Consider the following 24056-nt stretch of genomic DNA (forward strand, 5'->3'; position numbering starts at 1 on the left):
GGCAAAATGACCACGATCTAGGAGTCATGTGAGGGTATTCAATGAGACGAAAGGGAAAAAAATAAGAAATGTTTAAAAAGGGGGCTAACCCATGTTATCAGTACTCAAGATGTGCTAAGAAGAAAGGAATATGGGAACCCCATGGGTCAGCCTGAAGCCTGGATGATAATCAGTAGTAACAGTGCAGAGTACATCAATGTGGAGAATGAGCTGGAGGGGTCCAGATGTTTTTCCTTATAAAGTGAGAGAATTACCAGCATCCCCATTGTTTGTAACAACACGGGTTTCAGAAAGTTCCTAAGAACCACCAGGTGAACACCCTGAGCACAGGGACTTTCCACACAATTCTTTCTTCATTAAGATAAATTTCAATCAGCTTGTAAGTAACAATAGAGTACAACTAAGACTGAAAATGAACAAAACTGAATCATCATAAAATTGTCCTTTAGTGTTTTCATTCCTACAAAACCCTAACCCCTCTGCGTGGGCCTCTTTCCAGAGTTCCCAGTCTCCAGGATCCTCCAGCTTCTGAACAGAATCTAGAAAACCATCAGGAGGCCACACAGTATAAATAACGTGTGGGCCTCACTCTATTCATATTCCTTGAAAGGTATGTATAAATAGAACTTCTAGAAATCAAATAAATTGATAGGCAAACGGGGAGCTTATGAGTTTCAGAAATACTATGGCAAATACTTGATCGTCCAAACCAGGATACTTGTGACTGAAAGGGGTACTCTTTAATAATTATGCCAGGACACCAGGCATGGACCGGGAAAGCCTCCGGTCGACTGGGATCTCGTATAAGCAAATACAAACCTCATTCTGTATACACGACATGCTGCCGCCTCTACTGTGTAAAGACAATACAGATACAGGGTTGGGCCAACAGATTACACTTAAAATGTTTTTTAATTGTCCTTTCCATCTGTAAATCCGGTGTTCCACAAAAATCAATGACATAATTGAAATATACTTATCATAGAATTTTGACCAATTTTCAAAGAGTTTTCCAAAACAAATTATGCACCTCCCAGCCTTACTAAGTTATTCTGCAAACAAATTATCTCATAATGGCTGAAATATGGTTCGAGGCAATAGCTGGTTAATTTTCCATCTATTCTTTCTCAGTCACTTGAGTCATAGTTCCTACAGCAATGCCCCAATTTCCTTCATTGCTGTCTGAGACAAATTACTTAAGCATCCAAACATCTTAAATTGGTAATAATTAAGTACAGTCCTAAATTATTGGGGATGACTTCCCCCATCAAGAAAATCTGTGAGCCCTGTGAGACTGATTTGGCTAATGTAGCAGTTTCCCTATTTATTCAGCTGTCTACCCATCCTATTAATAAGCAGAAAGATACTTCATTACCACCTGGAAATTACAGAGTACCTTCTTGAATGTCAAAGAACAGAACATGGTTGGCTCAACAATTATGGAACCATACCCGGAGGCTAGCTGTGGCTTTTCAACGCGCGTCTTTCTTTGCAGCGACCCACCCAGGAAAGAGTAAAAGAGTAAAAGATAAGGAGAGGCAGCGTCAGTTTCACGGCAACCTTCTGTACAGAGAACATGAGAGTCAATTTTACTAACCCTTGACAGAACTAGAATTTGCACAGTTTTGTCTCCCTGATAACAATTACATAAGGAAGACAGAGCAGGCAATCTTATCCAAGCGTTGCCGTGAGGAACTGTGACTCTAGGGGTGGCTCAGATCCACAATCTAGGATAAGTTTATTCGGTCCTCTTCCACAATACCATGCATGAGGTTGCAAGGACAACCCCAGGCCAGGTACAAACCCAGGACTAGAACTGAAACTATTTCTCCTCCTATAATGTGGGTATGTCTCTTAAGCTTTAAGTGCTTCAGTTTTTACATCAGCAAAAAGAGACTCCTCCCTTATCCCTGCCCCTAGCCCCCTAGGAAATTTCCTCCGGACAAGGATATTAAAAGCACAAACACAGATGAATCACTGCATTCATCACATGAGATGAGGTTCAGAAATCCAACCATCACATTTTCCTTTTGTTTCTAAGAGGTCACAATTTTTTTAAATGAATGAACTGACTTCTATTAAGAACCTAGGAAGGACAGGGGGTGCTTAGCCAACTGAGTTATTTTTCTGGAATTTACTCCCTAAAAGTGGGTCAATTCATTTGAAACTTTGGTCTGTTTAGGCCTTTAGAGGCCTTTAGTTCCCTGAAATGTTTTTACTAAGTGGGAGTATCTGGAACCTCAAGGCATTAAAATGCCGCCTTCCCAAAGGGCCTAATTTATTCTCAGAGTTTACTCACATCACCAGGACAAATGGGCTAAACCACATTGTAATCTCATTAGGAAGAGTATCACAGCCTTGCAGACCTTCAGCTGGAGTTATACCCAAAGCCACTATGTATCAAAAGATGGGGGAAACTAACAATAAAAATTTTTGTCTTATGCTTCCTAGACCCAGCCAGTAATATTTTATCCATGACTCAGCCATCTATATGTCATCCCTAATTAAGGACAGGATATAAAGTTTTCTAAGTATAGCATCAAAGAAAGCTGAGCATTTACCTCTAACAAACACATAAATGGAACCGCTCAAGCCGCCTTCATTGGTGCACGTGTAATTGCCTGTATTTGTGGCCTCTGCTTTCTTGGTGATCCATTCTGGGTATGTTTTCTCTCTCAATTGACCCAGAGTCTCAAAAGTCCACTTGACAAATCCTGGGTCGGTGCATAACAGCCTAATCTCATCGCCGACACTGACAATTAACTCTGATTTTGCTGGATGGATGGATGGTGGAGACAGTTCCCCTGGACTCACAGATGGTTGAGAAGAGCCTGCCAAGAAAAATGAAAATCGTGTTGAATGTGATCTTTCTCTTAGGCGAAATAAGGATTTCTTCCAATATTGACTTCCATCTTCTGTGTACTCGACAATAAAAATAGGACAAAGCTGCCCAGCTATTTATGGGCAGAGAGTTCTTTTGAAAGTTTCTCAAGTTCATCTAGAAAATTAAGTTATTTTCTGCAACCCTCAATTAATCCTGAGGGTCACCCTTGGTATGCAAGCCAAGACTTGCTGGATGCCATGGCCTTCGCTGGGTTAAACACACAGCGGGGTCAAGTTTCCACTCTGAACATGGGCCATTGCAATGATACTGACATGCTGACACCCAGTCCAGAAACAACAAAAACAAAATTTTACACTATTAAAAAAAAAACTACTGGGCGGTCACTCTTTAAGCAAAATGTACACGATCATGATTAACTTGGCTTCTTCTTAAAACTTTGTGAATTCAGTTATTTCTATGCAATTCTCCTTATATGGTGATGGTCATCAAAAAAGGACTATCTCTAAGTTTCAAATAATAAGGCAGAAAATGAAAACCTTATTTTAATGATCAGATCATGAGATTTCCTGGCCTATGTTGGGGTTGCAGCCTGATCAACCTAATGCCTAGAGAGGTTTCCTACATAGGAAACTAGTTTAAAGATATAAACTATAGACTCTGAATATGAAACTTGAACCTTAGAAAATTCACAGCAGCCAATTCATTCATTCATTTGTGCACGCATGCATCTGTAGCATGAAGGCAAGTATCTGTTCATTACTTGTGATCTACAAAAGCATTGTTAGGTGCTGGGAGAAAATCCCCATAAAGGGACACACAGTCCTTACACTCCAGAGCTTAAAGTACACAGTGTTCAATGTCAGAATAATGAAACAAAGATACAAGGTTTAGCTTTAGGCTAAAGAAAAAGAAGTGGGTTGGATTTTCACAATATCAGAAGAGGAGAAAGAAAAGACAGACATGTACTAGAGATATATACCACGGAGGCACTCATGCACAGTGAGATACCAGAGGTCAACTAGATTCACGGAAACCAGTGAAAAGCTCTGGTCCTCAGGTAGGCAGGAGCCACAGAACCCACAGCAAGGATTTGAGACGAAAAGAGGAAGATCTGAGACTGCCAGAGGAAGAGCACATTAGTGGCTAGACTGCCATGAAAAATACAAAAGGTTGACTCACACATGACCTGCGTGAGATGGGCTGGGGCACCAGGATAACAGAGCCCCCTGGGGGGCTTTCAGCTACTTCTGCAGGATCATGGGGGGAATGGTTCATGTGCCTGGGATTTGTGCCCCCCGCACACATACAAGGTCAGCTGGAGAGGGTGTGGAGAAAAAGGAACCCTCTCACACTGTTGGTGGGAATGTAAATGGATACAGCCACTATGGAGAACAGTGTGGAGGTTCCTTAAAAAACTACAAATAGAACTACCATACGACCCAGCAATCCCACTACTGGGCATATACCCTGAGAAAACCATAATTCAAAAAGAGTCATGTACCACAATGTTCATTGCAGCTCTATTTACCATAGCCAGGACATGGAAGCAACCTAAGTGTCCATCAACAGATGACTGGATAAAGAAGATGTGGCACATATATACAATGGAATATTACTCAGCCATGAAAAGAAACGAAATTGAGTTATTTGTAGTGAGGTGGACGGACCTAGAGTCTGTCATATAGAGTGAAGTTAAGTCAGAAAGAGAAAAACAAATACTGTATGCTAACGCATATATATGGAATCTAAAAAAAAAAAAAAAAGTTCTGAGGAACCTAGGGGCAGGACAGGAATAAAGACGCAGACGTAGAGAATGGACTTGAGGACACGGGGACGGGGAAGGGTAAGCTGGGATGAAGTGAGAGAGTGGCATGGACTTATATATACTACCCAATGTAAAATAGATAGCTAGTGGGAAGCAGCCACATAGCACAGGGAGATCAGCTCGGTGCTCTGTGACCACCTACAGGGGTGGGATTGGGAGGGTGGGAGGGAGACGCAAGAGGGAGGAGATATGGGGATATATGTACACGTTTAGCTGATTCACTTTGTTATACAACAAAAAACTAACACAACGTTGTAAAGCAATTATACTCCAATGAAGATATTAAAAAAAAAAAAAGTTACTGAGCACCAACAGTATGAGAAGTGCTATGGACGAGACTCTGTGCCCTCTAGACTGAGCATCTAAATGGAGGAGCCGGAATGTGGGAATGAAATGGTTAGGATTATTTTTAAAGTCATACAGTGCATTAAATAATGAAAATGGGCACAGCGGTAAATGGAGACGCTATTATTTCAATTATTTATCCCCTTTAAAAAAGGAATACTTCCAGGAATTCCCTGGCAGTCCAGTGGTTAAGACTTGGTGCTTTCCCTGCTGTGGGCCTGGGTTCAATCGCTGGTCGGGGAACTAAGATCCCACAAGCCACGTGGCACGGCCAAAAAAAAAAAGAAAAAAAAAAAAAAGGAGTACTTCCTAGTCCATATGAGCGACATTGACAGTAAACTGAATCCAAAAATTCTCACGAATTTATATTGCAATATATTTCAATCAATTCAATCTTCTCATGAGTGGGTCTTAAGGGCATATGCAGATACTACAACCTGGTTGAATAAATACTGTTGACTTCCGGAGACCTGCCACCCCAACGTAGGCAAGGCTTAGCTGTGTGACCTAAGGCAGGCCACTAGGGCTTTCTGTGCCCAAGTTTCCACATCTGGAAAATGATGATAGAAATACCCTCATTTCACAGAGTCCTAATGCAAATCAAATGCGATAAATACACGCAAGGAGCTTAACACAGCACTGCGGTTTGCAATAAATGCTAGTTATTGCAGTGAAGCAATAAAGCATCCTAGGTAAGAGCTTGACTCATTTTTTTGAGGTTTGTAAATTTTTTTCGAATTTATTTTATTGAAGTATAGTTGATTTACAATGTTGCGTTAATTTCTGCTATAAGCAAAGTGATTCAGGTGTCCACATATATATTCTTTCTCATATCCTTTTCCATTATGGTTTATCACAGGGTGTTGAAATTATAGTTTCCTGTGCTATATGGTAGGACCTTGTTGTTTATCCATCCTATATATAATAGGTTGCATCTGCTAATCCCAAACTCCCACTCCATCCCTTCCCCTTGGCAATCACAAGTCTGTTCTCTATGTCTGGGAGTCTGTTTCTGTTTCTTAGATGAGTTCATTTGTGTCATACTTTAGATTCCACATATAAGTGATATCATATGGTATTTATCTTTCTCGTTCTGACTTATTTCAGTTAGTATGATAATCTCTAGAGATAAGACTGTACAGATTTGCATCCTGGCTCTCTCTGCCACTTACTGTGTGATCCTTAGGCAAGTTACCAATCATCTCTGCCTCGGTTTCCTCATCTTGAAAGTAACAGCACCTGTTCATAAAACTGTTATGTAAAGCACTCAGAATTGTGCTCAGGCACATAGAAAACACATAATAAATACGAGACAATTATTCTAAAAACAGAATATCTTATCTTCCCTCCAATCAGTCCTGACTTACTTCCTATGGATGTGAATGGGTCCATCATTTCCCAAACAGATTTCTGCCTGACTTCGCCCTCCTTGGCAGTAAAATCATAGCAATCTTTCCCCAGAGCCTCTGCCACACATCCTTGTATGCCTTTCCACTCCTGCTGTCCCACCCCAGACTAGCCACTTACGACGTCATGGAGAGAACATCCTCTCCTGAAAGACCTCCATGCCTCCAGCCTCCACTCACCCCACCTCCAAATCATCCAACCTCACCCATCAGCCTAAAACACCGCTTTTTCAACAACCCCACCACTCCCAGCCTCAAAACCCCTAACAGAGGCCACAGCAGCTAACACTGACATCACGTGCGGCTTACAAAGCATTTTCACGGGATTAATTTCCAGCTGTTTCCTCTGGACCCAAGCTGCCTCTCCAGTCAGACAGACCCTTAAGGCTGAGGATGACTGCAAACACTCTTCAGTCCTTGCTATGCCCATCTCTCTGCCCACGTCCCCAGGACACAGCTACTCCACCAACTCACCTCTTTGTCATATGGAAAGCCCAGTCTGCATGGCTGTTGTTCCCTAACCACTCCAGGTCGTGATCACCTGTCCCCACTAAATCCCTCTAACATGTTCAGCCCCATCACCCATTTGGCTTCTACTGCTGTACCATAGTGGTCTACAGCTATATATTACCTTCTCTACCTACTGCAAGGTCTTAGGGCCCTCAGGGTAAGAATCCTAAATTGTACTTTTCTCCCTAGCACAGTTATAAAAAGGATTCCCTTCAATCCCTGAACATACAAAAGATTGGAGGAAGGACAGGTTCCAAAACACCCAGCTCCTGTAACAGATGTTAACAGTCTTCCGACCTATCCCCAAAAGAGCACAACTGTCTATTCTGCTGCTCCACTAAGAAAAGGGAGTGGCTTAATTCATCCATTAAAACTATTATGGAGGGGCTTCCCTGGTGGCGCAGTGGTTGAGAGTCCGCCTGCCGATGCAGGGGACACGGGTTTGTGCCCCGGTCCAGAAGGATCCCACATGCCGCGGAGCGGCTGGGCCCGTGAGCCATGGCCGCTGAGCCTGCGTGTCCGGAGCCTGTGCCCCGCGACGGGAGAGGCCACAGCAGTGAGAGGCCCGCGTACCACAGGAAAAAAAAAAAATCAATACCAATAATTTATTCCAACTGACCTCTGAAATTGCTCTGGAATCACACATTTTGAAATATATCTGGTACATAGCAAGTTCTCAACAAACGTTTGTTGAATTGGGTTTTATCTATATCAGGACCCTTTGCATTTGAACATATACTTCCGTAATTATGTTTGGCTAATAAAAATATCAAGAGTTGCTTTCTGTTTCCTGAACACATGTTAATTAATGAGCCCCCCAAAAAATGATAGATGGCAAAACCCACCATTCTGGGGACCAAGTACTATAATGAATGATGGCTCTGGGCTAGGAACTCCAGGACCTATTCAGCAAATACTTATCCCAGGTACCCTGCTAAGCGCTGGACCTAGGAAACAGACCTTGCTCTCAAGAAGCACAAATAAGGGAGGAAAAGGGCACTTATGAACAGTCAACAATGCAAGATTTTAACAATAGTTCAAGATAAATACCAACATACCCTCTGTAACCTCCTTCTAGCGTAAAATTCAACCATACCCCAAAGAATTGAAATCAGGATGCAAACAGATACTTGCACACCAATGTTCATAGCTGCATTATTCACAATAGCCAGAAGGTGGAAAAACCCAGTTGTCCATCAACAGATGAGTGGATAAACAAAATGTGGTATATACATAAAACAAAATATTATTCAGCCATAAAAAGGAATGAAATTCTGACATATGCTACAATATGGATGAACTTTGAAAACATTATGCTAAGTGAAATAAGCCAGACACAAAAGGATAAATATTGTATGATTCCACTTATATGAGGTATCAAGAATAGGCAAATTCATAGAGACAGAAAGTAGGATAGAAGCTACCAAGGGCTAGGGAGGAATGGAGGGTTATTGTTTAATGGGTTTCTGTTTGGGAGGATTAAAAAAAAAAAAGTCCTGGAAATGGATATGGTGATGGTTGTGAATGTACTTTAATGGCACTGAATTAGACCCTTTTAAATGGTACGCTTTATATTATGTATATTTTACCACAATTCTTTTAAAAACTAAAGTTTTTAAAAAATCAGTAATTCTTCAAGGCCCGGGGGAAGCCTCAAATTTTCTCAGCTACCTGGGCTCTTTCTTATCTGACCACTCTGACCTCTAGTAGTAGCCTCTGTGGGCCCCCCAAGTTTATCTTAAATCACAGCGTTAAAAAATTAATCACTGTTATTATTTTTATTTGTTCCACACAGCTGTGTTTGAGGGCTTGAACACCAGCTCTCTTTCTTCCCAGTTCTCTACTACCTTATACAGAGTAGCCATTCATAGCAGAAGCCTCTTTTAGGGCTCTGGACTGAATAAGCTAGAAATTTTAAACCACACTGACTACTGCCCAAGAGACTTGAACGCTCAGGGCTACTAGAGTTCTTCTCCCGTACATCTTTGCTTTTCTCCTCACACCATCTGAGTCCTTTGGTTTTATTCTCAAACCTGTTTATGGAAGTTGGACTTGATTTTATATTATATATAAGTACATGTTATGAAAATTGATGAAATATGAGTGTGTGTGTATGTGTGTGTGTGTTTGCGGAAAGCTGTTGATTCTCTGATAACCAAGCAACACTCTATAAGGTGGCTCAGCTGAAAAAACCCTACAGGTACTTCAAGTTAAATGTGGGTGAAACATGAGAAGACTGGGGGAGGGTCTCCACTTCACAAACATGGGGGGGTGGGTTCTGCATTCTGACTCTCTCACAGGCACTACTTTTTAAGAAACTGAAATTAGAAACTGCAGGCCTTATATTGTGGGTGTGGTGTACGGGGAAGACAGCAGCTCAGACTGCCTGAGAACTCCCATCAGTCAACCCAAACTCAAAGTCAACCAAAACTCAAAGAAAAAGTTCTGTTTCTCCATCAAAAAAGAACAAAGCCATCCATCTTTCTTTTCTTGAGTGAAATAAACCATTCAAGGTAGACCTGTATTTTTTGTGATCTGTGGCTTAAAAGACTCGAGTCCAGAGTGGGCTTCTACAGTACAAGCTTCTTAATGACCTGTGTACGTCAGGGCGGCTGGCTTGAGCACAGGGTGCTCCCCAATCACCTTCAGTAGTGGTTGGACCATGTCAACTGTTAATCAATCTGGAGTCTCAACTCTCCTCCAAAGGTCTTTATACCCTTCACAAATGTCTAAAGCTGCAAAGACTGAATTTATAGCTGGGGTTAAAAGTAAGCAAGTCATTTCAAAACCTTCTCCTCTTTGGACACAAATGTAAGGAACCAGGCAAAATAATGGCAGGGAAGAAGCCCCACATAGAGAGGCCTGTTCTAGTTTTGGGGAAGTAGAGCTGTGAATAAGGCAAAGCTCAAAGCTCCATTGTAGTTCAGCTCCTCTCTGGTTCACATACTGTTCATCCACAGTTCATAATAAAAGGGCTAATGATTTGTATATCCTACTGTTTCTGACACACTTTTATATTCCCATAGGAGTAAACTGGATAAAAATCAAGATGGAAGGATCGTAGCAATTGCCCACAACACCCATGAGGCTTTAAAAACAAGTAGATGATACTGGAAATAGAATAAAGCTGGGGTGGGGGGTATGAGCTCAGTGGAAACCACACAAGTCCTTAAAAATACTCTTGCCCAGCGACAGGGAGAGTGTGAATCCACTCTGGATCCCCACACAAACTGGAGGAAGCCACGCCATGGAGGATCCAGCATGGCCCCCATTCCACTGTGGTGAGGCCACGCCACCAGAACCATTAAGAAATCTTTCATGTCAACGTGCATCTATTGCATAATTATTACCATGGTAGTGAACGAGATGCTGATGGGGAACTCAGCCTTGTGTAGGAGACGAATCTAATACAAATGAAACAAAAATACTGAGAGGTCACAAACAGGTCCCAAGACTCAAAGGAAGCAGCTATCATTCTGCCCAAAAGGACCATGAAAAGCTCCAGGGGGAGGGGCCGTGGGAGCTGAGCCAGGAAGTCTTTGTCTGTGTGTTTGCATGTGCCCGTGTTTGTACGTGTATTCGAGGAAAAGCTCATCCTATGAGGACCCCATCCCACCCACCCCAACCCCCCAAACTGTGAGCTCTCAGAATCCAAAGCAAGGTCTGTAGCCATCACTAGCCTCAAAGCCTCAGAGGGCATCAGGAATACAGCATGTGCTCACTAAGTGCACAGCGAAGGAATGACTACATATAGGAAATGCAGAGGTGCAGAATTTAAGAAGATAATCTGAGACATCATCTTACAGAGCAGTGCTTTCCTCATCTACGGTGTTTGCTAACAGTCTTCTTTTTTTTTTTTTTTTTTTGCAGTACGCGGGCCTCTCACTGCTGTGGCCTCTCCCATTGCAGAACACAGGCTCCGGACGCGCAGGCTCAGCGGCCATGGCTCACGGGCCCAGCCGCTCCGCGGCATGTGGGATCTTCCCGGACCGGGGCACGAACCCGTGTCCCCCTGCATCGGCAGGCGGACTCTCAACCACTGCGCCACCAGGGAAGCCCGCTAACAGTCTTCTTGAAGGTCAATTTCACTCAGTGACAAATAACAGTAAACATCCTTTTATATTATAATACATAGCATAAAATAGAAAGAAAAAAATCAAGCGCATTTTTTTCAGGGGGAAAACATGAGCTTTCAAAGAAATTGAACTGCCTCACGACTTCATACTCACAAACACACCACCCAAATCCCGACCATCTCCAACCTTTAAATGCACCTCCACGGACAAGTTTGAGAACAGTCCTAAATGGATCACTTGAATTCCAATTCACAATTGAACACTGTCCAAAGGATTTTCTGGGTAACAGAAAAGTTCAGATGTATCTTTAACCTTATAACATAGAGATTTAAAGTACTCAACTGAGAAGAACTCACAGCTAAAATCTACTCAGGTTTAGACATGAGATAAACAATAGGTAATTGACACAGTCTCCTCACCATCCTTTAAGTCTCTCACTGTAATACCTCTAGGTTCGGGGCCTGAAAAAACCAATTCCTTGGTACAATGCAAATTTGTATTTAGCTTTTTAAAATTTCTCTCTGCATGCCAGGTCTTGGTACTACATTAGGTCCAGGATATTTAGTGATTATACAAAATCTGTTTCCATATTCGAGACAGCTTAGGGTTTCAAGCAATGGTAATAGACCATTATAAAATGATCAGCCATTTGAAAGTCAGTTTAAAATCACAAAATATCAATAACAAAGACACCCCGCAGCACAGTCTTTTTTTAAAAAAGCAGCTCCTTGAGCATATTTCAACGTTGGTGTAAAGATTATGAACTAATTGACAGAAGGGAACCAAAGGACAGAGAAAGAAAACCTGGAGCATTAGTCATTAGTGGCAAAGAGAGAGGGCTCAGTAACAAAGCCAGCACTTCAGAAACGTGTCTTCATGGATGCAATGGTAACTGAGCTCCTACCGTTTGGCCTGGGTGGGGCCTGTGTCCTGGGAGGACCAGCAATACAGAGCAGGGCATGACAGCCCAGTGGGGAAGCTGAACTCACACACATAGTGACCATACAATGAAGCAAGTGCAGACAAAAAGGGCAACGGGGGGCTTCCCTGGTGGCGCAGTGGTTGAGAGTCCGCCTGCTGACGCAGGGGACACGGGTTCGTGCCCCGGTCCGGGAGGATCCCACATGCCGCAGAGCGGCTGGGCCCGTGAGCCATGGCCACTGGGCCTGTGCATCCGGAGCCTGTGCTCCGCAACGGGAGAGGCCACAGCGGTGAGAGACCCGCGTACCGCAAACAAACAAACAAAAAAAGGGCCATGGAGCATGTGGGCAAGAAGAGGGGTCAAGGGCCTTCCCTGGTGGTGCAGTGGTTAAGAATCCCCCCGCCAATGCAAGGGACATGGGTTGGAGCCCTGGACCGGGAAGATCCCACATGCCACGGAGCAACTAAGCCCGTGTGCCAGAACTACTGAGCTTGTGCTCTAGAGCCCACGAGCCACAACTACTTAGCCCTTGTGCCACAACTACTGAAGCCCATGTGCCTAGAGCCCGTGCTCTGCAACAAGAGAAACCACCGCAATGAGCAGTCCGCGCACCGCAACAAAGAGTAGTCCCCGCTCACCTCAATTAGAGAAAGCCTATGTGCAGCAACGAAGACCCAATGCAGCCAAAAATAAATAAATTAAAAAAAAAAAAACAAGGGTCAGAAAGGATTCCTAGAGCTCAGATTAAACAATGTGTGCGACCTGGCCAGACTGCAGGCGCAGATGGTCTATCGAGCGGGGGAACCACGGGAGCAAATGTCACAGAACTAGCAAGACGCGTGCTTAGAAGTCAGGTGTCACTCAAAACCCCTGCAGCATCAAGGTGTGAGGCCAGAGACCCAGTAGGGTCTTTGTCATGGTAAGGAGGTGAGCCTGCCCAGGTGTGGAGCTGTTGGTGTGTGTCTTGGGGGGACCCCTCCGGGAGCGGTGAAGGATAGTACTGACAGAACAGGACCAGAGACACGGACAGCTAGGAGACTAGGTCCAGACAGGAGCTGATGAGAGCATAAGCCAGAGGCATGGGACGGACAGGAGAGGTGGGTGTTTACTGGGTGAGTACGGGGCCTCGGCATGGGCGGATCTAGGCGGTAACGAAGCAAGAGGGAGGAAAGAAGACACCCCTGTTTTTGGCTTACACCTATGAGAAGATGGGGTGCCAACAGACTGGAGGGGGAAAAAGCTGATTTAGAGGCATTTGGATCAGCAGGTGGCAGCTGGAAGGTTCTGCAAATTGATGGGCGCGGGCGCAGCAGGGGAGGTCAGGGCCACAGACATATTCACCAGCACACAGGGGGTGGTATCCCGGGGTGCCCATAAAATCATCCAGGGAGGGAGTGGAGAGTGCAAAGAACAGAGGGGCCAAGAGGGAAATGACAAGGCCCAAGGTGGCTACAGTAGGGTAGAGATGGTGATGACTCGACTGGTAAGAGAGAACCAGGAAATTCCAGGCTAGAGGGTGTGGAGGGACTTCTAGAAGGATGCTAGAATCTTGGAGGACATGGCAGCAGGCGGGGGAACAGAAATGGACAGAGAACCAGCCCTAAAGTCTTCAGCACAAAGGATTGGTCACTGGCAGTAGGGAGGAGGGATGGAGAGTCATGGAAGTTATATCACTCATTTGCAACCCTGGCTGCACACCAGAGCCCAGTCCTGCCAGAATCTCTGACAGTACTGAAGGCCTGGGGTGTGGGAGAAGAGGAGCCTTGACTGCACGTCGAGGAGAGGGAGGAAGGGAGGGAGGAGGAGGAAGGAGGACTCCTTAAGTCAGTGAGCAGGAAGGCAATGGCTGATGGGGAAACGGAAGACACACAAGCTGCCAGAGGTCTTGCATGAAAAGCTGGGCGGGGATGAGTATCCAAGGGGGCAGGCAGCCAGGGAGAACAGCAAAGGAAGGAAGGAAGGAATGGGATTTAGGGACACAGAGGACTGACTAGCAGAAAAGACCACGACACAGACTGGCTGGAGAGGCCTAGGCGGCTACTGCCTGACCTCAAGGGCTGATGAATGTGGCCATGAGGTGACTGAGGCGGGGTAAAAACACTATTTTTAAGCCCCTCTTTCTTTTTTTTTTTTGTGGTACGTGGGCCTCTCACTGCTGTGGCCTCTCCCGTTGCGGAGCATAGGCTCTCAGCGGCCATGGCTCACGGGCCCGGCCGCTCTGCAGCAATGTGGGATCTTCCCGGACCGGGGCACGAACCCGTGTCCCCTGCATCGGCAGGCGGACTCTCAACCACTGCGCCACCAGGGAAGCCCGCCCCTCTTTCTTTGAACACGCTCTTTTCAGAAAAACATCTGTGGCACAAAGGAGCCGTGCTACCACATGTGGGTCCCACATTCTCATGGACGTCCGAGCCCAGGCTCCCTGGTGCTAGAAAGGGATGCCCCAGTGCAAACAGGGGTGCCCTTCTTTGGAGAGGCAGGGTTGGGCCACATCACCCCAACTCCCACCCCACACTGGCTCACCTTTCTGCAGGCTTTCAGCCAGGGTGGGTTCACCTGTGGTTTGGGCCCTTCCGGCCTCCGCTCCTGAGAGCGGTTTCCTCCTGGGGGCCGAGTCAGCTCCTCTATTTTCTGCCTTAACCACATGGACAAACCCAGCACTAATAAATCACCTGTGTTGATCACACCTTTCCTGTAACATGTGTATTTTCTGCTTTTCTGGCTGTTACTGTGATCCCTGGGCCAATCACGCAGGCCTCGTTCTCTGCTATTAAAGCACGTCCCCACGCAGATCCCTCAACGATGCCCAACCGGGAGCTTCCTTGTACTTGAACCCTCAACGCCTTCTTTTCCATCAATTCTCCATTCACAAGCATGCCATCTGGGGGCAAGAGAAGCTGCCCTCAGGCTGCTTTTGCTGTTTGAAAAGCATACCCAAGATCAAGGAGATGTTAGATGTTCTGCATTCTTCTGAGGAAACTTCCTAAGAGGACTCAGCAGAAAGGATTCAGGCTTCCAATAAATGCCTCCTAAAGGTACGACATCTGTCAAAGCTTTTCTCAGGTTGGAGGCACGAGCAGAATTACTGTCTGGTGTCTACGAAGGTACTTAGTATTTGTACGTTTTACATAAAATGTGTAACTCTGTATTTTTGCTCTGAAGCAGTTAGTGAAGGAAAAATGTAATGGTGGGGACAGAGAGAAATTCTGGATTCTAAATTGGGGGCAAGTCCCTTAGGTTCAAGACGTCTGTTTCCTCTGCTGAAAAACTAAAAAGAGGCCATCAAAAGCCCTAAGATTCTAGGATCTGTAATCAAATAGTTAGGCCATAATAGGGTCAAAATAAAGAAACCCTTTATTTTTAAAAAAAAACAAAACTGGCTGAACATAAAAAGTACTCAACTATTTATGGCAATAATGAATAGCAGTGATTCTCTTATGATATAAATAATATAACGAATCACCTGCCTTGTTTTTAAACTACTGTTTGAACACAGGATTAAATAAGGGCCTAAACATGGAACTTGATTCCTGGCTCTTACATCTTATGAAGTGAACAGTAAGTGTGCAGATGCATGTATCACCCGTTCGACAATGAAAGGAGGATCCTTCTCAGCTTATGATATTGCAAAACTTCTTCTAGACATGCATACATCCCCAGCAGCAAAGGCTTACATAGGGCTACTTAATATATTTCCTACTCAGTCACCCTAAGAAAAATACAACCCGATGTTTGAGGGAGCAGGACGTCCCCTTTTTCTTTTGTGGTACGCGGGCCTCTCACTGTTGTGGCCTCTCCCGTCGCGGAGCACAGGCTCCGGACGCGCAGGCTCAGTGGCCATGGCTCACGGGCCCAGCCGCTCCGCGGCATGTGGGATCTTCCCGGACCGGGGCACGACCGTGTCCCCTGCATCGGCAGGCGGACTCTCAACCACTGCGCCACCAGGGAAGCCCTAGGACTTCCCCTTTTGATCTCAAAGATACGCATGGCCATTATGAAGTGCGTCTTTGGGGAGTCAAGATGAGGTCTGGATTTGACAAGCATAATGTACGAGGATCCATCCCTGCAGCAGAAAAGAGGAACGTCCTAATTCCCCGTGGGTTTTTCCTGATAGCCCAGTGCAGCTCCTGTTGTAAATACGTAGATTTCCACGTTTTGAATTCTGTAAAGCACTTAATGAAATAAGCAGCAGATAAGAAGCAGAAGGACTGAAATCCAATAAACAACAGAACAAGACCCTTACCATCTGTGAAGCTGGGGTGGGGAAGCTCCTGACTGCTTTCAACATTAACTTCCTTGACTTGAAGAACAATAAAGAGCCAAGTGAAAAGGAACACGGCAAGAAGAGCGTGGAAGGTCGGCCTCGCTAGTCAAACGCCAGCTTCACCCCAGACCTACCAAGTACCAAGGAAAACAGACGCGTGCACGTCTCACCTCCAAGCAGACCTCCTGGCTGCACGCTCTACAGAGGGCAACAGCTAGACCCTTGAAAGGACCTGCAGAAGGACTTGTCAGGCGTAAACTGCCTTCATGTTAGCGCTGTCCTGGACATGTGTGGTGGAGTGTGGGCCTGTAATCACTATGCCATTTCCTCCAACCAAGAAATTGACAATTCCTCAACATGCCAATTCCCAGGCTCAGGAGGGGAAATGAGTTTGTGTCAGCAGCAAATGAAAACTTTAAGAAATAAAAATATGCGACACCCATAAGCTCTGGTTCTAATTCTATAGCATTTTCATTCTAATGACATCAAATGTAACACCAATGAGCAAGAGATTGGTCAATATTTTTACACTCGCGAACATAAATATATGCCAACTGGGGCATTTAAAAAACATTTTTTGGTGGTAAAATATACATAACATAAAATCATGTTAAACATTTTTAATTATACAAATTTTGAGTGGCAATAAATACATTCACAATGTAGTACAACCATGACTACTATCCATCCCCAGAGCTTTTTCATCATCCCACAGTGACACTCTGTACCTATTCAAGAATAACTCCCCATTCCACCATCACCTCCTCACCTCAGCCCCTGGTGACCGCCATGCTACTTTCTGTCTCAGTAATCTGACCGCTCTAGGGACCACATGTAAGTGGGACCATACAATACTTACCCTTTTGTGTCTCGCTTATTAAACTCAGCCTAACGTCTCCAAAGTTCATCTGTGTTGTTAGCATGGGTCCGAATTTCCTTTTTTAAGGCGGAATAGTATTCCACTGTATGTAAATATCATATTTTAGTTTATCCATTTATCCTGATATTTGAGGTGTTTTCCTGAGGCAGTTTTTAAACTCTGTGTTCAAAGGTGACCAACATTTTTGAAAGGCCTCTCTGCTTTTCTAGTTCTGAAAGATGCCTGGAATAATACTTGGCTTAAATAGATATTTAAGCTAATTTTCACCATAATGGGTAAATCAATACATTTTACTAGTGATTATATACTAAATTCTGCTTTTAATAGAACTGTCAGTTAAGGGAAATTGTACTTTCCCCTCCATCCCATACATGGAGCAGAGAGAATGTTTTTTCCTTCTGTTCCACTTTCAAAATGTTGTTTTATAGCCACTGGGCTGGTTTAAAACAAAGGAAGTAAAAACAAAAGTATTAATTAAAAACAAACAAACAAACAAAAAAGCAATTTTATCTGAAGCAGTTGACAGAGAAAAGGTTACCAGAATTGGTAACTGTCTTGAAAAGAGAGGTGAATTAGCAGGGGCCAAACAGTTTAGCTGCAGCCCTGGATAACAAGCTGGGGCGATTCCCTGGTCTCCCACTTTTTCACGAAACAGGGAGCCCCCTGTTGTTTGCCTGTGTTACCCTGCCATAGAAGAGGTTCTGTTTGTTAGGTGCTGGAGAGAGCCAATTTCCAGAAAGGGAGTTGGATGGGTTTTAGCCTCTGAATTAAATTTAAAGGACTGGGACTAGGGCTGAGGGCAAAAGTGAGCTCAGTGTCCCTCTTTGGAGCCAGGCCCCAGCCTAGAGGCCGGGGGGAAGAGCACACAGGTGGGGGCAGAAGAAGGAACTCAGCCTGGGTGGCCTCAGTGTTCTCATCAAGCCTAAGGCTGAGGCTCAGATGGGTTTTCAGGGGAGCATGTTAGCAACTTACTCTTAATTGGGTCAGAAAAGCCAATATGCATATACATGGACAAAGTAAATGTGGGGAAATGTTAATTGCAGAGTCTAAGTGAAGGGTATCCTGAAGTTCTTTGTAGTCATCTTGCAACTTCTGTAACTTTATTCAGCAATATTTTAAAGTCTAGAAGCAAGCTCAGAGACTGGAGATTGATGGTGTTTTTCTGGGCTTGGATGAGCACAGGAGGCAACAGAAATATAATGGAAAAGGTGTACGTTTTGCAGATTCCAAGCTGAGTGTTGTGAAACTTTGGGTAAGTTACCTGACCTCTCCAAGCCTCAGAGTTTTTTTTTTTTGTTTTTTTTTATTTGTTTGCTTTTTTGGTTTTTTTTTTGCGGTACGCGGGCCTCTCACTGTTGTGGCCCCTCCCGTTGCGGAGCACAGGCTCCGGACGCGCAGGCTCAGCGGCCATGGCTCACGGGCCAAGCCGCTCCGCGGCATGTGCGATCTTCCCGGACCGGGGCACGAGCCCGCGTCCCCTCCTGCATCGGCAGGCAGACTCTCAACCACTGCGCCACCAGGGAAGCCCAAGCCTCATAGTTTTGACATCTATAAATTGGGGGTGAGATACATCAGGATTCATACATTATCTCCAAATCCTATACCTACCTTACGTCCAATAAATGGTTGCAAGTGAGAAATAGTGTTTATGATGTTTGTTCCAAAACTTACTGTGTTTATTATGTTTCACTAAATCTAACAGGAGTTTACACTGGGTATAAGAGAGTATGCTGAGGGGCTTCCCTGGTGGCACAGTGGTTAAGAATCCGCCTGCCGATGCAGGGGACACGGGTTCAAGCCCCGCTCCGGGAAGATCCCACATGCCACGGAGCAACTAAGCCCATGCACCACAACTACTGAGCCTGTGCTCTGGAGCCCACGAGCCACACTACTGAGCCCATGAGCCACAACTACTGAAGCCCGCGCGCCTAGAGCCCGTGCTCCGCAAGAAGAGAAGCCACCGCAACGAGAAACCAGCGTACCGCAACGAAGAGCAGCCTCCGCTCGCCACAACTAGAGAAAGCCAGCGTGCAGCAACGAAGACCCAACGCGGCCAAATAGAAAAAAAAAAAAAAAAAAAAAAAAAAGGGAAGAGAGTATGCTGAGCCCCAAATGTAAAACAAAAGCAATTAATTGGCAAATAGCAGATTATCAGTTTCTCTATCAAAAGCAAGGTTCCCGCAAGCCACTCTAGATCTTAAATCTCCATCTTTAAAAAGAATTTGGGCCCTTGCTCTCAGTACGTGTATTTTTATAAATTACACCCATGTGTGCCATTGCCAGCCCTTCCATGAATTATCAATGTAAGGCTTACTTAGTTTCTGTCTGGAGGTAAAATGCCCCCCACCTTGAAGCTGTTGCCTCTGGGAGTAACTTCCATGCTGTCACCTTCTAGAATAGGAATGAAAACCCCTGGCTTTACCCAGGTCAGGACAAATTGACCAAAATGAGGCCAAGGAGCGCATCTCTGTTCTTCCACCAAATAGATCTGAGAGTGGGTGGGGAGAAAGAAGCTGCCCCAAAATCATCTTCTAGGAGCAGAGCGGGCAGCTCTTCCAGGAAGCCCTGAGGGGACTGGGGACAACAGTCATTTCCCTGGAAACTTCGCAGGTGCCATCTTTACCACTCGGGCTGCTGGCTTCCGGCCTGGGTATTATGAACATCTCCAAGGTCAGAGGATTTCCCTCCTTTCCCATATCCCTGGAAGCATAATACTCAAGAACTTCTCCTGGGTGGTCCACAGCCCAGACCCCAAATTAGAACCAAATCATAAGATTCTTCTGCCACTGTGCAAGGGACTCACTTTTCTAGCAGGAGGATTAGATGATGGTGACAAATATGCTCTCGTAAATAGAATTCATTAGGTGACGCCTCCATCAAAATTGCATACATTCACCAGCCCGCATGTCCTAGGGATAAAAATGGGACTGCCCCTCCCCCCCCCCACCCGCATTCATTCATTCAACTAAAAATGTTTCTTGAATGCTTGCCATGGGCTGGGCCCTTGGGCAGCAGGGAAACAAGGCAGGGTCTCTCGTGGAATTTATATGAATTTGTATTTAGCTCCACGGGTGAGCTGTAAACCAATAATTATACAATTATATAATTACAATGTGCAGAGTGTGGAGAAGTGCACTGTACACAAGGGGCGCTGACCTGACCTACCCTGGGGGGGGTCAGAAAGGACTACAAAGGAAACATGTGAGCTGGGGTCTGAGGTGCACTAAGAGACCAGGGAGAAACACAGTGCCCCTGGCAGTGGGCAGAGGGGCAGGGTGGCTCCTGCAGCTCCAAGGAACAAGGACATCCTTAAGGAGTGAAGAAAGCACGGACAGCGAAGGATGAGGCAGGTAATCTGCAAAATGGAGATCAAGAGGAGACACTGGAGGCGTGGGATGGGATCTACAAGGACAGACTTTATCCCAGGAACACTGGGAAGTCTCTGAAAGGTTTTAGTCAGAGAGGGACACGATCACATCTATTCCTTTAAAATATCACCAAGAGGGGCCTTCCCATCACCCCTCCCCCTGGTACACGCATTTTTTCTGAAGGCCCCTTGCAGCCTCTGCAGGGCACTGTCCCACAGTACTGCAATTGTCTGCTTTCCTGTCTGGACCAACTGAAACTCCTATCTATCTTTTTAGTGCCACAGAAAGAGAACTGAGAATTGCACCCTCGCCTGACATTCAAGAAGTCACACGAACTTTAATATTTTTTTTAACGATCACTGCCCAACGCTGTGACACAACCCAATCATTTTTGCATTGAAGACTGGAGGTTCTCAAACTTTGGTCTGTACCAGGATCACCTGGACAGCTTGGTAAAAGGGACCGCTGGGCCCGCCCCCTGGTCTGGAGGGGAAGGGAGAGTTTGCATTCGGGTCCAGGACCACAAGCAGAGGACCAGTTATCCCCTCCCCCACAAGGCAGGCAGCTATCAGGAGAAACCCGTGGCATTAATGCAGCAAAAAAAAATTTTTTTTACCAGAATCTGTATCTTGGAATTCAAAGCAAACCTGCAAAACAGATTTTCTTGAGTGAGCAAATCTGCCTGGCTTTTACACCTAGAAATCGGCCTCACACTGGGTCCCCCTGACAAGCTTTGGCAGCCACTCGGGCACAGATTTCTCGAATCCCCAAGCTTGAGAAGTGGGAAATGTTGCAGAATTCACCAGTCACAGCTACAGGACTCTGGAATAGTGACACTGGGTGGCAAATACAACTTCTGTAGCACATCAGACCTCAATCTGGTGCATGACATCCGAGGGCCCTGAGCCCATGTCCACAGCCCATGCTAACCCAGTGACGGCCTCTGGGCTCTCATCTGCAGTGGGTGAGAACCAGAGAAAAGAGCACAGGCTTCTCCTTGGACTGTATGTGGTCCTGCACCAGCCGTATCAAATGCCAGGCATTTCTCGGTGAGTAGTCAGATACTATTCACCAATTTTCTAAATTGCTGATCAGATAATTGCTGCAATCGTAAATTCTGCAGCCATTCTACATTTGAATACACAAAATAAAAAATAATTAGACCAAAACAATCACATTGGTCTAAAAGCACACTAATGGACAAAATTCGTTTATTCAAATTTGTTGCGACATTCATCAAAACACTTGGCTGGTCAATTTGCTTAATGAGTGTTGACTTTTACCTTAATTTTTCTTGGGTGACATTCACTTCAAGCGATACGTTAAGCCTGCTACCCGTTTGCAAAGAATTCTTAATGACCAGCCCCATTTTGAAATGGTTTCTTCTCAATCTCTGTAGAAAACCAGAGGGAATGTCTGAAAATGATCTTACTCTATTTTCCAGAATAAAAAAAAAAAGTTTCCAATATACCCATTGAGAAAGTTTTACTTCTTCCTTCTATGGCTTTAGAATAATGGCTATCCCTAAACACAGGAGGAAAAAAGGGCCAATTCTAAAATTGTCACCTTTTAGTATGTAACTTAAATCAATGGCCAACTGGAGGAAACTCAAGTTGGAGGAAGGAAATTTAGTATTTTTGGAAATCTAAATTAATATTATGTCAAGTCCTGGCAGCATTTTTTTTTCAAATGACTATAATTAGAGATATGCAAATTCTTCACTGGGGGAAAAAAAGGCTGAAAGAGAAAAATGCACCTAATTAAGTAATGATTTTATCTTTACTAGATGGTTATTAAAAGTGTAAATGTGGTTGAACCCTTTTAAAACTATAAAATAGCATTATCTCCTTCAGAACTCAAGGAATATCAAACCAAACAAATAATGGCAAAAGTGTGTCACTCTTTACACCTTTTCCTCAGATATGCGCTTCCTGGTACTCAGATGATTTCAACTATTACATTTTGTCATAAACAATAAGCTTAGAGTGGGATGAATTGGGAGATTGGGATTGACATATATATGATAATATGTATAAAATAGGTAACTAATAAGAACCTGCTGTATAAAAAAATTAATAAAATTCAAAACCAAAACAAAACAGTAAGCTTAGAATATGGCTTAGGTAGCCCATAAAGTGGCCAGTTTTCAGATAGTTAAAACCATTAAGTTTTCTCTCTACTTTCTTATATTTTGGAAGAAAATTATTTTTAAAGGCAGGTACTACTGATTTAATGTTTCAAGACTTTGCTACTTTCATCCTGACTTGGTAGACCCAAAGGTCTACAAATTTTATGTTAAAATGTCCATATAGATTCTGGCAAGATGGTGGTGGAAGCATAATTATTGAATATCCCCAGCTCACCCTAACCATAAAAACAAATAGAGCAGAACCAAAAACCCTATGGATAGCATCTACAAGAAAACCAGGTGATAAGGTATCCCCTACCCACAAAACCAGGTGATAAGGTATATCCCCCTCCTATGTATGAAGGAGGTGGGGGACAAACTACCAACGGCTTCAAGAACTGCCGTTAGGTACGCACTACAATGCTCAGAGGGCCATTCTGGGGACACGCACAGAAGTTGGCAGAGGACTCTGCAGGTTCCAACTTCCCTAGGAAGTACAGAGGGGATTGTGACCCATGTATTTCTAATGGGCTGGAATGTTCTGGGGTAGGAGAGATCTGATCCCTATGAACTAACAAACTAGGTCAAAGCCCCACACTAAGGAGAAACTGCTAAGGATGAATCTAAGATGAGTTAAATAGGCAAAGGAAAGGAAAGGTTCAGGTAAGTAGGGGCTGAGAACGGAGACTAAAAAAAAGTAAGATCTTAGGTGTAGAAAAGTAAAGACCATTTTTTTCACCACTTTGTGAAAACAATGTTAAGTGGGTACTCTAGAACTGTGCAGCTAGAAAAGCTATAATGGCTCTAATAAGAGTATACGAAAACTCATAGCGAACAACAGAAAAGAATAGCAGTTGAATTCCAAATACGTTATTTAAAGAAAAAATAAGGAATAGAATGACATCCCTAGTATAGAAAATAAAATCATGCCAGAAAGACACAAAAAAATGAAAACTATAACCTAATATTTCAAAAATGAGCTAAAAGAAATTAAATGAAAAGAAGCTATAAAGAGCAGCCTAAATCAGAATTTTTAAAACTCAGAAATGAGCTGATTGAATATATATATGTGATTGAATCACTTTGCTGTACACCAGAAACTAACACAACCTTGTAAATCAACTATACTTCAATTAAAAAAAAAAAAGGAAAAAAAGAAATGAACTGGAGAAAAGGAAGATTTGAAAATGGAGATAAAGAAATAAGAATTAGAAATGAAAGAAAAAAATCATTTCAGAAATAAAGGGTAAATAAAAAAAACACAAGAGCAAATAAAATGAATAATGTCTCAAAAGAAGGAGAAGATGGAAAGGAGAAAAATTTTTTAATTGAAACGAATTATGAAGACATTAAAAGGATTTGAGAGAAAATGATCAATATAAAAAGACAGGCAAAGAAGATCTAACATACACACAATGGGAGTTCCAAAAGCCAAGAAGAAGAATAGAACAAACAGCAAAAGCTACACTACAAGAAAGTTTGAAATT

General features: G+C 44.0%; 1 protein-coding gene across 1 annotated transcript in view; it reads right to left on the reverse strand.

Annotated features, from left to right (window-relative positions):
* Positions 1–24056, reverse strand: part of KIT (KIT proto-oncogene, receptor tyrosine kinase) — an 83835-nt gene that overhangs the window by 44487 nt on the left and 15292 nt on the right. The window contains exon 2 of the mRNA XM_029235169.1: positions 2562–2831. Within this exon, the coding sequence (XP_029091002.1) occupies positions 2562–2831 (270 nt within the window). The remainder of the gene's footprint in view (positions 1–2561; positions 2832–24056) is intronic.

The sequence above is a fragment of the Monodon monoceros genome, unplaced genomic scaffold (assembly GCF_005190385.1).
Source record: "Monodon monoceros isolate NGI ecotype Baffin Bay Population unplaced genomic scaffold, NGI_Narwhal_1 Super_Scaffold_20, whole genome shotgun sequence".
In the NCBI taxonomy this organism is placed as follows: domain Eukaryota; kingdom Metazoa; phylum Chordata; class Mammalia; order Artiodactyla; family Monodontidae; genus Monodon; species Monodon monoceros.